This window comes from Anopheles arabiensis, chromosome 3 (assembly GCF_016920715.1).
Source record: "Anopheles arabiensis isolate DONGOLA chromosome 3, AaraD3, whole genome shotgun sequence".
Classification (NCBI taxonomy): domain Eukaryota; kingdom Metazoa; phylum Arthropoda; class Insecta; order Diptera; family Culicidae; genus Anopheles; species Anopheles arabiensis.
In genome coordinates this window covers 78,890,940-78,906,953 of record NC_053518.1, presented here as the reverse complement: position 1 = coordinate 78,906,953, position 16,014 = coordinate 78,890,940, and the positions used below count along the sequence as shown (strand labels likewise).

The 16,014-nt window shown below is 41.5% G+C and overlaps 1 protein-coding gene across 3 annotated transcripts in view; it reads left to right on the top strand.

Annotated features, from left to right (window-relative positions):
- The window catches only part of LOC120905134 (neuropeptide CCHamide-1 receptor-like), a 77,430-nt gene that overhangs the window by 32,924 nt on the left and 28,492 nt on the right, over positions 1-16,014 (top strand). For all 3 annotated transcript variants that reach the window (XM_040315912.1, XM_040315911.1, XM_040315910.1), the window contains exon 2: positions 14,076-14,567. In XM_040315912.1, the coding sequence (XP_040171846.1) occupies positions 14,076-14,567 (492 nt within the window). The remainder of the gene's footprint in view (positions 1-14,075; positions 14,568-16,014) is intronic.

Genomic DNA, 16,014 nt, shown 5'->3' with positions numbered 1-16,014 from the left:
CAATGGCCGTCGGCGTCTAATGTCAACAGGAAGCATTTGGACGATGGTTATTTATGGGTTGCGAGATCGGTCGCGAATGGTTCCAGCTTCAGCTTTTTGGACGGTTAGAAACAATGTTTTGCCAAGCGAGCTGAGTTCGTCTATAAGTTTACCACCAGACGGTAGATAAATGGATGCCTAGTTCTTATTTTTAGCTACCGTTTTACTGTTGCCTAGCCCTGTGGGGTTTGATTTCAAGTTTTCTTAAGCTCCGAGCTTATTGTTTGATGTTTTGGTGATTGATGCGAGGGATATTTTAAGGATATTGTGTCGAAATAATGAACTCAATCGAGTGGGTTTTTTAATTTTTTGTGTGTTAGTCTTTTCCAATTGCCAGTATTTAAGGGAACTTTAATTTGCTCTAATATAGATTAACTTTCAAATGATTGCAACATTTGCTGTAAAGTATTAGAGTAACGTTATGTATCGAAAGATATACTGTAACGCCTGTACTTTTATTCTTCCATGTCAGCCTGAATCTATTACAACACCCAGAGCTCGACTAGGCTGTGTACGACATCCAAATCAGTTACGTAAAATCACTTTAAGACTTAGATTTTTTACACCATAAAATAGGAATAAAAAATGCAGCGGTTTCTGTTGTATGGTGTAATTCAACAACAACATCTTCACTCGAAGTCTGGAAGAACAAGGAATTATAGAATGAACGAAATAAATATTGCTCTCCAAATGTCTATCTTAATAGAACTTTTCTTCCAAAGAGGCCATCAAATCTTAGCCATAATCCTACATGTAGTCAGTGCTGCACAATGTCACTGGCAATGTCTTAAAAATGACTGACTTGACTCAAACAGTTGGTGTGACCAATACAAGCTTTACATTTTAGCAACCAACGGTTGATTAGTCACTTTGTCATGACTTTTTTTCTTAACATGACGGACATGACATGACTACAATATGTCACCAACATAGTCATGCTGAATTCTGACTAAAGCAAAATCATATCGGCGTTACGAGCTCTACTGTGATGATCAGAGATGATACTCAAAAGGTTGGTGCGACCATCATATGCTTGGTGACATTTTAGCAACCAAGTCTTGGTGAGTCGCTTTGTCGCGACATTTTCTGTCGGTTATCATCGGGGATAGTCATACGAAAAATGTGGGGCGTACAAGTGGTCCCAACCAACGAAATCGAGTCGACTGGTATAAGATTCCGCTGAAGTAACATGCATTTTGTAAAATTAGTTCTTCCCGACTCACTTATCAAATTTCATCCCGATCGAATCGCACATTCTCGACATATGCAATTCTAATATTTCTTAACACGGTCCCAAACTTTTTGGTGGACTCCTTTAGAGTTGATTTACTCCGATTTGGAAATGAAAGGTCCGTGGGGCTGCGGACAATTTAAATCTAACAGGGACAGATCATCAGCACAATATACTCGACCGCGAGTGTGCCTCAACACACAAGAAAAAGAAGAAAATTGGACGTCATGTATCATTAATCATAATGATCTGTTATCCATTTTTAGTTACCTGAAAAGTATTTTATAAACATATGTTAACTAAAATCGAGTCACCAGACGAAACAAACGGACAAACCTCTATCGACGAACAATAATCAGCTCGGAATAGACACCAAAAGCTACACAAAATCGATCGAATTTTGATTCTAGCAAGTTCCAGACCCAAAAATGCATTGCACTAGACCTAATAACTTATGCAGTAATTGTCTTTTATGACGGAATACGTGTGATTGAACACTAGCTTGATGTTACATTATACCCAGTGCTTGGATGGTCACGGTGGCAGTCCCGTTTGCCATGCGTCCCATAGGTGTTGCAGAGCTTTTGCTCCTAGAGATATGGATAACAAACGCATATGCTGTGTGGTTTGGCAGTTTGTTCGAATGCAACAAACATGTGTGCAGCTGGTTTTGCGATCAAAACCTACCGTTCGTAGAGCGTACCACGAGTGGTGGCTTCAAGACCGAGTTTCTAACGTCGATAGTGCACCAGCCGTTGAAAAATCAGCAGCACACGATCTTTACGATCGCAGGTGCACAGGCGCACTGTTTGCAGTTGTCGCTGCAGTGTGCCGGAAAGCAACACTCATCAGCCAGTGCAACACCGAAAGGGCAAAAAAGTCGTGTGCTACTAATGAACTTTCGCTGTGAGCATTTTATCGCAACGTACGAGGCACACTATGAGGAAACGAACAATTGTTACGAGATCTATATACACGAAATGGCGCATATATTCTTGGCAAGAAAGTCATTGTGCCAGATACCGTATGCCAAACACTATCGCATAGAGAGTGACGGAAAACACTTTCTGTTAGTTTCCAAATGCCTGAATGTGGTGCGAGAGCGTAAGCCTGGCAGCGTAGCGTACTGGTTGTTTGTGAACAAGGGCAACACACCGGAACAGAATCGACGGATCATCCGGCAGCTGCCATTGCCAGAAGCGATCACTAATCAGATGTACGAACGGAGTACTGGCAACGATAGCACAAGCAAAGGGGCCTGCCGGTGTTACCTCTTTGAAAGATACATTCGTGCAATCAAGCGATGTAATAAGCCATTCTTAGGTACAATAGGGCATCGAGAAAATGTACGCCAGTTTCAAACCTCCAAAGGGAAGGGCGCTAAGATAGCCAGCACAAGTGGTTTCGTTGCAATTTCGAAGGAAGAAGCGCTGTTAGCGTTGCTGTTATTGTTTTCTTCAAGTACTTTTGGCGTATTGTTTTGTGTTGTGTATTTACACTATCGTCGTTACATGGAGGAACTGCTGTAAGCATCAGAACCATGATACGGGCTTGTTTGCGTCATGTGTCAAGACTTCAGCTCTACTCAAACCTGCTGATGTTGAAGCTGGTACCTTACTTGACATAAATCACCATGAAATAAAATATAAAATATATAATAAATCATTATTTTCACATATTGGGAAGGAACAGAAATTCCTTCAAATTCTTCTCGGAGCGGGAAAATGTTTACCGTTGAGATGACCCGAGTTGGCCCATCAAGATTGGGTCCTTGACGCAGTTCTCAAATTCGTTTACGATAGCTCTGTCCAGTCGTCCACTTATAGTCTCTTCAGAATGTCCAATGATCCATGTTTATCCATAAGGAGCAATAAGAACTTGCTTGTTACCTTTAAGGTATGTAGCAGTAGCTTAAATGTTGACCTACGTGCACTAGACGACTTGCTGGGAAAACGGAAAACACACGGAAGCATGTCAGGGCAAGGTAATGATTCCAAAGTGTTCAATTTATAATTTATCGTATGGAACGGTGTATTGTCGAGCAGTTTCACTTTTTATTATATCTCGTAATTTATGCATTGATACGCTGTGATGTAACCTTCTAAGGAACCAATTTTTGTTGCCCTACATTATTTACGCCTCCATCAAACAGGGTTCGAACTATCTATACCCGGAACTATATGGTTAGTTCCTGGATGTGGTAGAAGTACGTTTGTTGTTTAACGGGTGTACTAAAATCATGAAATCGACTATCATTCTGTATCTTTTGTGTGTAATGATGGGCATATCGCACGTATGCCCCCAGTGGTTTTACAGCCTGTTTACATGCAACCGTAGGGATTGCAATTGGTTTTGCGATCAAAACCTACCGTTGGTGAACCGTACCTCCCAAGGAGCCTTCGACACGGAGTTTCTATCACCGCTACTGTTCCAAGCGTACAACTCTAGGTACAGCAAGCAATACACGATTTTTTCCATTGGAGTCGTTAACCCTGACTGTTTGGAGCTATCAGTGCACTGTCCGGCCGAAGGCTCCCCGTCACCAGCGTCGATCGGTTCCCCGAAAAAGCGTATACTACAGCTCAACTTTCGCTGTGGCCACTTTATTGCGACGCATGAGGCTCGTTTCGCGGTCTCAAACGATTGTTACCAATTTAGTCTGGACCAAATGCCACACTTCATGTGGTCGCTAAACCGGCGCTGCAAGATACCACTCGAACGAAACTATCGGTTAGACGGCGATGGTCATCAGTTTCTGTTGATTTCCCAGTGTCTGAATGTGGTGCAAGAGCAAAAGTTTGGAAACGGTGCGTACTGGTTGTTTGTGAACAAGCGCAACACGCCGGAACAGAACGGGAAGATCATTCAGCAGCTCTCATTGCCAAAAGCGATGATGAATCAATTGTTTGAGCAAAATACTAACGCAAGCAGTAAGGACGCTTGCCGCTGTGACCGGTTTGAACACCACATTCGGGCAATCAAGCGTTGCAATATGCCATTTATAGCAGCTACTGCAGATCGGGATTATAAGCACCAGGCATCACATTTAAATTTAGAGGAGCAGGAGCAATCGGATATAGTTGACGACTACGTGACAGTATTGAAGGAAGGCATGATGTTTGGTTTTGTACTGGTGGTTGTTTCGAGTACTTTTGGCGTTCTGATTTGTGCTATACATCTATATATTCATCCTTACACAGAGGAGATTCTGTAGGCATTATAAATTGAATGTTTCTATCCTAATCTGATATAGGGGCCCTTCACGATTCTAGTCAGTTTTTTTGTGTGGAGTTTGACAGTTGGAGGCTGAAATCATGTAAACACTCCATACAAAACCACACAAAAAACTAGCATGCAATTTTCAGTCTAGTATATTCTAGCCTTAAAGCTAGAATTAGATTCGAGTAACTGCTCGAAAACACGTTGTTGTTTACATTTACCCCAAGGTGCATTAAAGAGATCACGTGGTGGAATCTAGAGTCAAAGTGTATGTAGTTCAGGTGGTCTCATAGTATGCTTTTTATAACCAAATTTGAATATCACTTTTTGACAGGATGGGTGAAAACTTTTGTTCAAACGAGCTTTCTGGAGGCTTGGCGAATATTCAAAACACTCTTAAAATCTTCATTCAGAAGCAGAAGCGATAAAAATCAGCCTTCTGTACATCTTGGGATAAGCCCACCTGTATATTATACCTACTTAGGTAGCTGCTCGAAAACTGATATACAATGCAAACAGCTGATAGGCTGAAATTTCAGCCTATGAACTTACAACGGAAAGGGTCCCATAGTTAAGCATCCGTATGGTGCGATATGATGTCATAACAAAACATGATATGTCTTTATGTTCCCGAGGGTTTCGAAAATATACATACCGCTGCAAAATCTATTTATCAAATTTTTGAATGTTTTTAAAAATAGGAATTTTGATATGATTTAGTATTGTTGGAGCAACTCCATGATTCGAGCAGTTTTTATGGGAGCGGAAAAATTTGATTTATATTATTTTTTGTTAGGCACATCTCTAGAGAACTTAAATTAATGAAAAGGGGTAGAAAAGGCTTTTTCGCTCTCGTTATCCTTGTCAAAACGATCATTACACGGGAATGTATGCGGAAATCATAAGGAAGCATGTCGGGGCAAGGTAATGCTTCCAAAGTGTTCAATTTATAATTTATCGTATGGAACGGTGTATCGTCCAGTAGTTTTACTTCTTACTAGATCTCGTAATTTATGCATTGATACGCTGTGATGTAACCTTCTAAGGAACCAATTTTTGTTGCCCTACATTCTTTACGCCTCCATCAAACAGGGTTCGAACTATCTATACCCAGAACTAAATGGTTAGCTGCTGAAAGTGGTTTGTTACGTTTGTTGTTTAACGGGTGTACTAAAATCATGAAATCGACTATCATTCTGTATCTTTTGTGTGTAATGATGGGCATATCGCACGTATGCCCCCAGTGGTTTTACAGCCTGTTTACATGCAACCGTAGGGATTGCAATTGGTTTTGCGATCAAAACCTACCGTTGGTGAACCGTACCTCCCAAGGAGCCTTCGACACGGAGTTTCTATCACCGCTACTGTTCCAAGCGTACAACTCTAGGTACAGCAAGCAATACACGATTTTTTCCATTGGAGTCGTTAACCCTGACTGTTTGGAGCTATCAGTGCACTGTCCGGCCGAAGGCTCCCCGTCACCAGCGTCGATCGGTTCCCCGAAAAAGCGTATACTACAGCTCAACTTTCGCTGTGGCCACTTTATTGCGACGCATGAGGCTCGTTTTGCGGTCTCAAACGATTGTTACCAATTTAGTCTGGACCAAATGCCACACTTCATGTGGTCGCTAAACCGGCGCTGCAAGATACCACTCGAACGAAACTATCGGTTAGACGGCGATGGTCATCAGTTTCTGTTGATTTCCCAGTGTCTGAATGTGGTGCAAGAGCAAAAGTTTGGAAACGGTGCGTACTGGTTGTTTGTGAACAAGCGCAACACGCCGGAACAGAACGGGAAGATCATTCAGCAGCTCTCATTGCCAAAAGCGATGATGAATCAATTGTTTGAGCAGAATACTAACGCAAGCAGTAAGGACGCTTGCCGCTGTGACCAGTTTGAACACCACATTCGGGCAATCAAGCGTTGCAATATGCCATTTGTAGCAGCCTCTGCAGATCGAGATTATAAGCATCAGACATCACATTTAAATCTAGAGGAGCAGGAGCAATCGGATATAGTTGACGACTACGTGACAGTATTGAAGGAAGGCATGATGTTTGGTTTTGTACTGGTGGTTGTTTCGAGTACTTTTGGCGTTCTGATTTGTGCTATATATCTATATATTCATCCTTACACGGAGGAGATTCTGTAGGCATTAGAAATGGAATGTTTCTATTCTAATCTGTTATAGTTAAGGATCCGTATGGTGCGATATGGTGTCAAAACAAAGCATTATATGTCTTTATATTCCCAAGGGTTTCGAAAATATACCTACCGCTGCTAAATATGTGTATGAAATTTTTGAATGTTTGTTTGAAGAATAGGAATTTTGGAATAGGAATATGGTTTAGTATTGTTGGCAACTCCATGATTCGAGCAGTTTTTATGGGAGCGGAAAAATCTGATTCATATTATATTTTGTAGGCACATTTCTAGCGCTCTTAAGTTAATGAAAAAGGGTAGAAAAGGCTTTTTCGCTTTCGTTATCCTTGTCAAAACGATCATTACCCGGAGAACAATTGGCAAACGATCATTACCCGGAAAACAATAGAGCCAGCGACCTCGCATGAAAGCAGCTTGCGAGGGCTAGCAGATATAATTATAGCACCTTGTGAACAGTTCCCAAGTTACATTTGCTAGAAATTGTTTTTTGCATATCTACTCGATTAGTAGGGGAAGGTAGGTAAAGACGGACACGTTAAGGGAAATGGTAAAAATCTAGTGATATATAAATGCAACGACCATGAAAATGTGCGTACATTATCTTACACTCATGTTTTATCAGAAAATGTGTTAAAACTTTTAAGTTTCCATCGATTATTGCGTTTTTTTCATGAATGAAAAACATGGTTTTTTTCGTTCGGTTTTGAAATGTTCGGGTAAGACGGACACCTGGTATGGGAAAGATGGACACCATGAAGGGTAAGATGGACACCTGTAGAAAACGTTGGAAAGTTAAGAGTTTTACAGTATTTTAACTAATTCTATCGCTTTCCACGTCTTGGTACGATTATAAACCAATTCTTGGCCTATTGCAACGACGATTCATTCAGCCGTGGTTTTAGAAATTGTAAGCACCGCTTCTAATCTATCGTAGAATGCAGAATCTAAAGCATTAATGAAATATCGCGCACTTACATCTGACGTTGCTCCAGGTTACAGAACAACAGTCTAGAACTACCTTTAAGGAAATTACTACGCGAAAAGATTACGACCCCAGTATTTTTTGAGGGACTTGTTAATAGTTCAATCCACTTCCACCATGTCAAAATTCAACATTTGATGCTTGTGTTCCCATAGAATTTCTCATCTATTACTGAACAATATCGTATCAATGCCTCAATATCGTATCAACTTTATTGTTTAAAGTTGTCCAAGCCGTGACAAGTTTCATTTCTCGCTTATTTCAATACTTTCTCTAGTTGCTGATTGATTTATAGCTTCGGAATACCCTTATTTAAGGTATTTGAAGAAATCTATTTATCACCAATTGATATAAGAAGTAAAATAAATCAATAAATTTGGTGTCCATCTTTCCCTACAACAAAGTGTCCGTCTTTCCCGCTTTGGTGTCAGGATGTTTAAACCACCAGAAAACAATATTTTGTATTGCTTTCATTCTCGTTCTTTCGCCAGTTTTTTCATTAATGATCACGACAACTCATTCATGAAATAAAACTTCCGGAAATATAAACAATACAAGTTGTAAAGCTTAAGATCCGTAGTAGTCAAATTAGATCCACAAGGATGCTCATGATTGAAAATTTGTTTTGTTCGTTGATTTAGCCAATTTTGCATATATTATGCCAAAAATGTTCTCAAATGTGTTGTTTAACTTTAAGTTAGGATGCTGCAATGTTGATTTTTTCGAAAATTACCATTTTGATGCATTTATGAGAAGTGTCCATCTTACCCGCAGTGTCCGTCTTTACCTACCTTCCCCTACTCGATACGCCTGAAATTGTGGATTTGTGTGTGATCAAGTGTGTTGAAAGTGCTAAGATTTGGTGTTTTCGTAAATTAGACTTTCTTCTATCGATGGACGATGCCGTCGAGCTCATTTTACTTTCATAGCTTTGATTTTCGATGAAAAACAAAAGCTAATTTTGTGTGACGTTATTTGATAAAAAAAATGGATATTATTTAAGTATAAAATGGCTACATGACCAACTATAACGATAGAAAACATCATTTTCGAGCGAATCTAAAAGAAAGCAGTTGATTTTAAAGAACTTTTTCTAAATTCCCTTGAACTGGTGTAGTTTAAGGGAAGTTTAATGGACTTTGCTAGAATTCCCGGTTATTAGTGCTCGAAAATGTTAGTTGGGTTATGACAGCGCAAATTATAGCTTACTAAAGACTTGAAATATGTTTTTTTTTCTTTAAATCCACAAAAAGTACTAATACTGATCATTTTGACAAATAACTTAATAATAAAAAATAATTTATCAATAAAACGTAAATATAACAGAAAATTGAAAAAAAAAATTTGCGGGTACGAGTATGAAGCCAATTATTAACAAACTCCTTGAAAGAAACGAGATTTTTTATTCCAAACACTCTCCTCAACTCGACTCAACAAGTATTTAATCTTTAAAAAAAAATGACTTGTCTTACACAAATTTTACCACATACATTTTCAATAAATATATAAAGAAACAGCTGTAATGAAATAAAGATTTAAATTGCATATCTTCACGCAAACAATGAATTATAGAAACTCTGTGGTAAATCGTCTCTACAGCTTTTGAGAATACTCTTCTAAAGATACGCCTGTTACGATATCGTCTATGCCAGTGCTCTCCAACCTGGCTTTAGGATCGCAGACCACTTGGCTTTGAAAATACATTTAGTTGGAGACCACTGGTCTATGCTACACAAAGGCTCGTAGTTGTGCCACGCATTAACCAAGAATATTAAAGTAGTAGTTGTAAAGCGTGAAATAGTTTCCACATCTTTCTCCATTAACGCTCAATGGTTCGTATTACGTTCGATGGGACGGTTAGGGGTTACTTTTTACCACCGTGAGAGCTCGTAACTTATGCAGTAATGTGCTTTGATGCAACTATTTCCCTGAACAGACCCATACGCCTACACCAACCAGAGTGTCAAATGTTATTGGAAATCCATTAGCGAATGGTGTGTCTTTGCTTAGAGCATCCATTGGAAAGTGATTCTTCGCTACACAGTGTGCCTACGGATTCTTAAAAACGTCTAATTTTTACCATGAACGCGGCAAGCTTTACGCTGCTACTACTCACTGTGATCCCGGTTTCATATACATACACAGTGTCGTCTGACAACCTATTAAAATGCGATGCGACAGTTCGAAACTGTCGCTGGTTCTGTGATTCGCCCACCTCGTCTGCCAACCGGACCATTGATCGAACAGTGGGAACCGATTACTTCACTTCGCTAGTGCTTCAACCGTTGGAACAAAAATACGGTGTGCGACACTCGATATTTGCGATCGGAGGCATTGAGCCGCACTGTTTAGAACTTTCGATCCAGTGTGCGGCAGCTCGCCCCGCACCAAATGCATCCCTCACTGCGTATGCAGCATATGCAAAGTCGAGTGTTCTGCAGATTCACATTCGCTGCGATCACTTTATCGCTTCTTACTCTGGATGGTATAAGGATTATCATAGTTGCTACGACATTTTTCTCGACCACATGGCGCATCACATGTGGAATCGTAAGGCAACGTGCAAGATGCCCTTCACCCGCAACTATCGACTGGAGGGCGATGGCCATCAGTATGTGATAGTGGTGTTGTGCGTAAATTCTATCTCGGAGCGCAAATTCGGCAAACCGGCGTACTGGTTGTTTGTAAATAAGCGCAATACCCCGGAACAGAATCGGGACATCATGCAGAAGCTTGCCTTGCCGGGTGGATCTGACTATCAGCTGTACGGTCAGAGTGCTAATGCAAGCGGAAAAGAAGGCATGTGTAGGTGTGATTTGTTCGAGCGCTATATACGTAAAGTGAGAAGCTGCAAAGTAACGCTCGACACCACCGTGACTGCAACACGCGACGACGCGGTAGCAAATCAGCTTATAAAGCCGAACGAAACGCAGACACATGCACAGCAGGGTGGCATGGTAAGCACTGTTCCTCTGGAGTGGATACCGTCATATGCGCTCATGCTTATTGCTTCGGCATCTATTGGCATGCTATTCTGTGCTGTATTGCTGCATTCTAAAGAATACATGGAGAAATTGATTTAAGATTCATGATAGCAACCTTGCTGACCTGAACGGCGAACCGAGCATCCTGACGATGGCGAAGACTGGAAGGATACGATGGCTGGGTCATGTTATGAGGATACCGGACTGATGCCCCACCAAGAAGGTGTTCAGCAGCGAATCCCCGTTTTGACATGAGGCGCAGGAGAGCAAAGTGCACTCGATGGCAGGATCAGGTGTAGCGAGCCCTGTCTAAGATCGGGTGTCTACATGGATCGGGGGCTGCAACTAGTAACCGAGCATCCTGGAGAATAACTGTTGACCACGTGCGATGAGAGAGAGAGAGAGAGAGAGAGAGAGAGAGAGAGAGAGAGAGAGAGAGAGATAACTACCGATATTTACTAGTTGTCTTTGGAATGGTAATGAACATTACGGTAATGACTAAGAGTTCTCTAGACAATTAATATACGATGTTGAATATCCAAAACTAGTTCCTGATACTTTGTAAAACTCAGCATTAAAAACTTGCCGTGCTAAAGAATCAATTATATAATTGTTCCTTGCTAGTATCGTAACGGAATGTAAATTCAATGTAAGGTATAACGAAATATATTTTATTCAAATATCATACACAAAATGGGAGTAACCGGATGGGAGTAATGGGAGTAACCTCACCGGATGTCTATTCAACTAATGAGTCAGTATGTACGAGGCCGGCCAGAACCGAATTTCATATCGGAATCGAAATTCTTCCTTTGCTTCGAAACGCCTTAAGATATGCAACATGCAAAAATATTTCAATTTTCATCATTTTGCATATACTAGGCTAACAAAATCAACAGTAGAAATGCCTGACGATATGCAATACGCCCTGCTAAATTTGATTTTTAACCTTTTTAAGAATTTAATGGTACGATTTCTTCAAACTAAATTTTATTTTTCATAGTTTGTTTGTCTGGTAGAAAAATAAAGTATAAAAAATATGAGACAAACAATTAAATTATTTTATGAACAACTATCGCTTCTACAACGTTTGTAATTGAAATAAAATATACGTGTTCCTACACGTACTCACTCTGTCATTCGAGTAAAACGCTAGCAGCATTACTTTAGGTGTTCATTTGCTTCCCCTGAAACATTCCCAATCACATCGAGCGTATGGTGCATTATTGTTTCATGCATCATTAAACGCTTAATTTCCTCCATATAGTCGCAACCGTTTTCACACAATGGCTCAAAGACAAATTACAGTGGATAGGTAAAATCAGTCACATCCATCAACTTCAACTATGTGGCCGCTGAGTCTGGCACGGCTGCTTCTCTTTCTCATTTGGATCAACCGTATACACGCGTTGGACGAAGATGGGATTGGAAATTGTGTCAATGTGTCATCGAGCTGCCGATGGTTTTGCGACGAGAAGCTACAATTGCTCAACAGATCGTCGGGCGGTGCTCTGGAAACCGATTATCTCACCTCACTGCGCTATAAACCGTTGCAGGACAAGTACAACAAGCGGCACACGATATTCGTCATCCCGGGAGTGGAGCCGCACTGCATCGAGCTTTCGGTGCGCTGTGGAATTAACAGCTATCGCTATTTCAATGCAAGTACTCCGCCATCAAAACGCGTAAAGTACCATCAAACAGTTCAGCTAAGGTTTCGCTGCGATCACGTTGTCGTGCAGTACGTGATGTACTACGAATCGCCGAAAGATTGTTATACGGTGGCGTTGGATCAAATGCGCCACCGATCGAGAGGGTCGCTTATGCGTACCTGTACCGTCGGTGAAACACGCCACTACCGGGTGTTGGGTGACGGACGCCACTATCTACTACTGCTGTACTGCTTCAAACACGTGCTCGGGCGCATGCTGGGAGAGTATGCGTACTGGTTGTTCGTCAACAAGCGCAACACAGTGCAACAAAACTTTCAGATTATGCAGCAGCTTTCTCTCCCCAACGAAGTCATCCATGGTTCCGGCAAGACCGGCGCTAAACTGCACTGTAGGTGCGATATCTATGAGCGCTACATTCAGGAGATCAAAAGCTGCCACCGACCATTCCTGCTACCGACGCTCGAGCAGGAGGCACCGAAGCCGAACAGTACCGTGCCGGAAATTGCTGTCAAGATACGGCCTCCCTCCAGCGGAAAGGAGAGCGAAGAGCTATGCTGGCTACTGACCAAATGTGGGCTAGTGTCGTTGACGTTTGGGGTGATATCGTTTGTGATGCACATGCAGCTCAAACAGCGCATCGAAGAGCAGCTGAGCGAGGGCAGTGATACTGGGAAGCCAGACACGATCAAGATTAAGTTTATCAAGGTGCAGGAAAGTGTCGAATCGAATTCGTCTGGAGATACAATGTGACTGGAGTTTGATTCGATGGAATTTATGAATGTGGGTATGTCTTGCGTGATTGCTTGTATACTATCAAAGCTTCCTTTTTATTGTTGTCTTTTATGAGTTAGTTGTCAAATAAATGTGCATTAAATATAACCAAATGCGTTCCAATGTTCTTTGACGCCCTCTTTCTCCAAGCAGAATAGAATCATCCCTAGTGGGAGATGTCTTACCCTTCCTTTACACTTTTTGATAAATGTTCAATTTCTCTGACCGACTTTTGCCTTTTCCAAGTATGTGTAAATTAATTCAGGATAGCATAACTATATGATATAAATGCGTGCGACGTTGCTTTAAATTTCCTTTTTTGAAGAATTGATAATAAATCGTTTCTTACGCAACATGATACCCCTCTCCTCATGTAAACCATATCGTTGGAAGCTACTTCCACTCTCCCTTTAAAGCAATACGTCATTTATGCATAGATCAAGCGTTGTAAGTATGGGTATGTAGTAACAATTGCATACTTTACGGCGAATAATCCCTCTCCTAAAAGCTTTTATCACTCGAGTATGACGTTAAAAGCCCGTTCATCCTATTTTAAGAGTGAACATATGCAATAATAATGCTTCACTACATGTTCTGGAGCTGTTATTAGAATCCTTTCCTCGCATTGCTCCAACAGCAAGAAAAGAGTTAATGGATATGCGCATTGAATGTATGATTCGCTTAATTAATTCTACTTACAGTGCTACTAGTGATTAGCATTAAAGATTATCGGTAAACCTATGTGTATCAAGCAACACGGTGCAGCACTGCTAGTGATAAAACTCCTCGCTTTTCGATAGTGGCAAAACTAGCGACAAGATTGGAAGCGTTCCGGGTTCGCAAGAATTTCATTACCTGCGAACTTGACTCGCTGAAGCGAGGCAGCATCTTGAGCAGTATCAGTACTTATTGAATTTTGCAATCTCTCTCGCCTTTGTTTTGTTAGCTAACGCACGCAAATGAAATCGTTATGCTTCTAACGTCTTTTACCTTGTTGTTTCGCTTTCCACAGACATCACTCCAAGGATACGCTCGCTGATGTCGTCTACCGTAGTGTAAGCTTGTCGCATAATCAAACATTGGGCGAGCAGCTGCTTGCGCGAAGCACCAGAATGTTGGAACAAGGTACACTCACCACCGCCAACGAATCCACGCCCGCCGACACGCTGGACGATAGTGAGGTGTACGGCAGTGTGGTGTACGGGGAAGAGTCCTACACCTCGCTACCGTCGGCACCATCCTCCCTGCCGCACCATCCGGACCAGATGCCCTTGAGCGAGTTCGAACTGCTCGAAGCGCTGCTCAACTCGTCCGCGGGCGGACCGATGGGCAGCTTCTGGAACGCGTCCGCCACCGAAACGCCCTACACACCGTACGAGCTGCGGCCCGAGACGTACATCGTGCCGATACTGTTCGCTGCCATCTTTATCATCGGCGTGCTCGGCAATGGGACACTTATAATCGTGTTCCTCAGGCACCGGGCAATGCGCAACGTTCCCAACACGTAAGTACTGGTTTGATTTTAATCATGCATTTCTGGTATGTTGTCTTAGGTTTGGAAGGTAGCGATGAATTGGGATGCATTCTTCGCGTGTTAGTAATTTGCACAGACTTGAAAGCTTCTGAGTAATGTATGGCTTTCGGGAATTAATTGACGATGAAAGATTGACTCAATAAAAGTTTGATCACTTAAAGACAATACAAAAAAAAAGATTCACAAATAAGATAATCAATTAATGACTTTTCTAAGAACTGTTAAACTTGTTTGTTACGTGTAGGAGTCACAAGGACATAAAGCAGTCACATGGACTTTTATAGTCAGCATGCTCTTGTTCCATAAGCTTAACAATCATGAATTGAGTTCATGTTTTCTAAGTCTGGGACACTATTTCTGTGCAGCTTTTCATTCAATGTAAATGTTCGAATTTAAATACCAAGCGCTAAATTTATTTTGCCATTTGCTGGTATACACCATCCATCCTTTCTCCGTTGACCTGATCACCCGATATCACCAGTACCTTCAACACCATGTAGCTCGCTTTTGTGTCACATTTAATTAAAGGTCACCAGCCACACTGAAGCATTCATTGGATAGTTGCCAAAAGCGCTCCTTCATGTCGTTTTACCATCACACGGACGGACTGTGTAGCGAGCCAAGGGTTCGGAGGGTTTGACAGTGTAAAACCGGTTATGGGAGAAACAATATCTCGCGCAAGCGTTGCAAATATTCGTACGAAAGTGCCATCGATGGTGCTAATGGTGGCCGAAAATGGGATAGAAGGCGTTCCATGCTTAATTATCCGCTGTTCGGTGAAACTTTGGATTTCAAGTGGTATGCCAACCAGCTTGGGAGCGCATTTGAATGGAGCCGAAGTGCATGGAGGTGGTTCGGTGTTGCGAGTGAAATTTTCTCTAATGGCTATGCTTTTTTTTTACACAGGAATGAAGTGATAACTTTTTGTGTCATTATTTCAAGAATCATTAGAGTGAAAATTTGATGTTCATATTCCACGAGCTAAAGTTTTCTAGCACCGTGTCGAAGCGCCTACATGTATGCAATCTGCATGACTTTTGCTGTTTATTAAAGTTAGCCTTCATAGAACGTTGTCACTTGCCTTATGCAGTGTTGCTATGTGTTAGGCGTTTCTTTCTTTAAAAAAAAAGACAAAAAATCATGTGCAATCAACCAAAACATCAATGCAAAGGCGTTTCCACGAACATTCGATTAATCTTGTAAACGATTCGAGTACACAGCATTGAGTGGGCATGTTAAACATTCCTTGCAAATCCATAGAGCATCCCGGGACGCAAAATTACTTGTCCCCGTACCGAAGCATCGGAAAATCGTTCCAAGAAAATTAGGTAACGCTTCCATAGAACTTCCAACACCGCTCTCTGTCACCGAACGCCTCTCACCCGTCGTCCATTCGTTGCGTAAAGAACGCCGTACC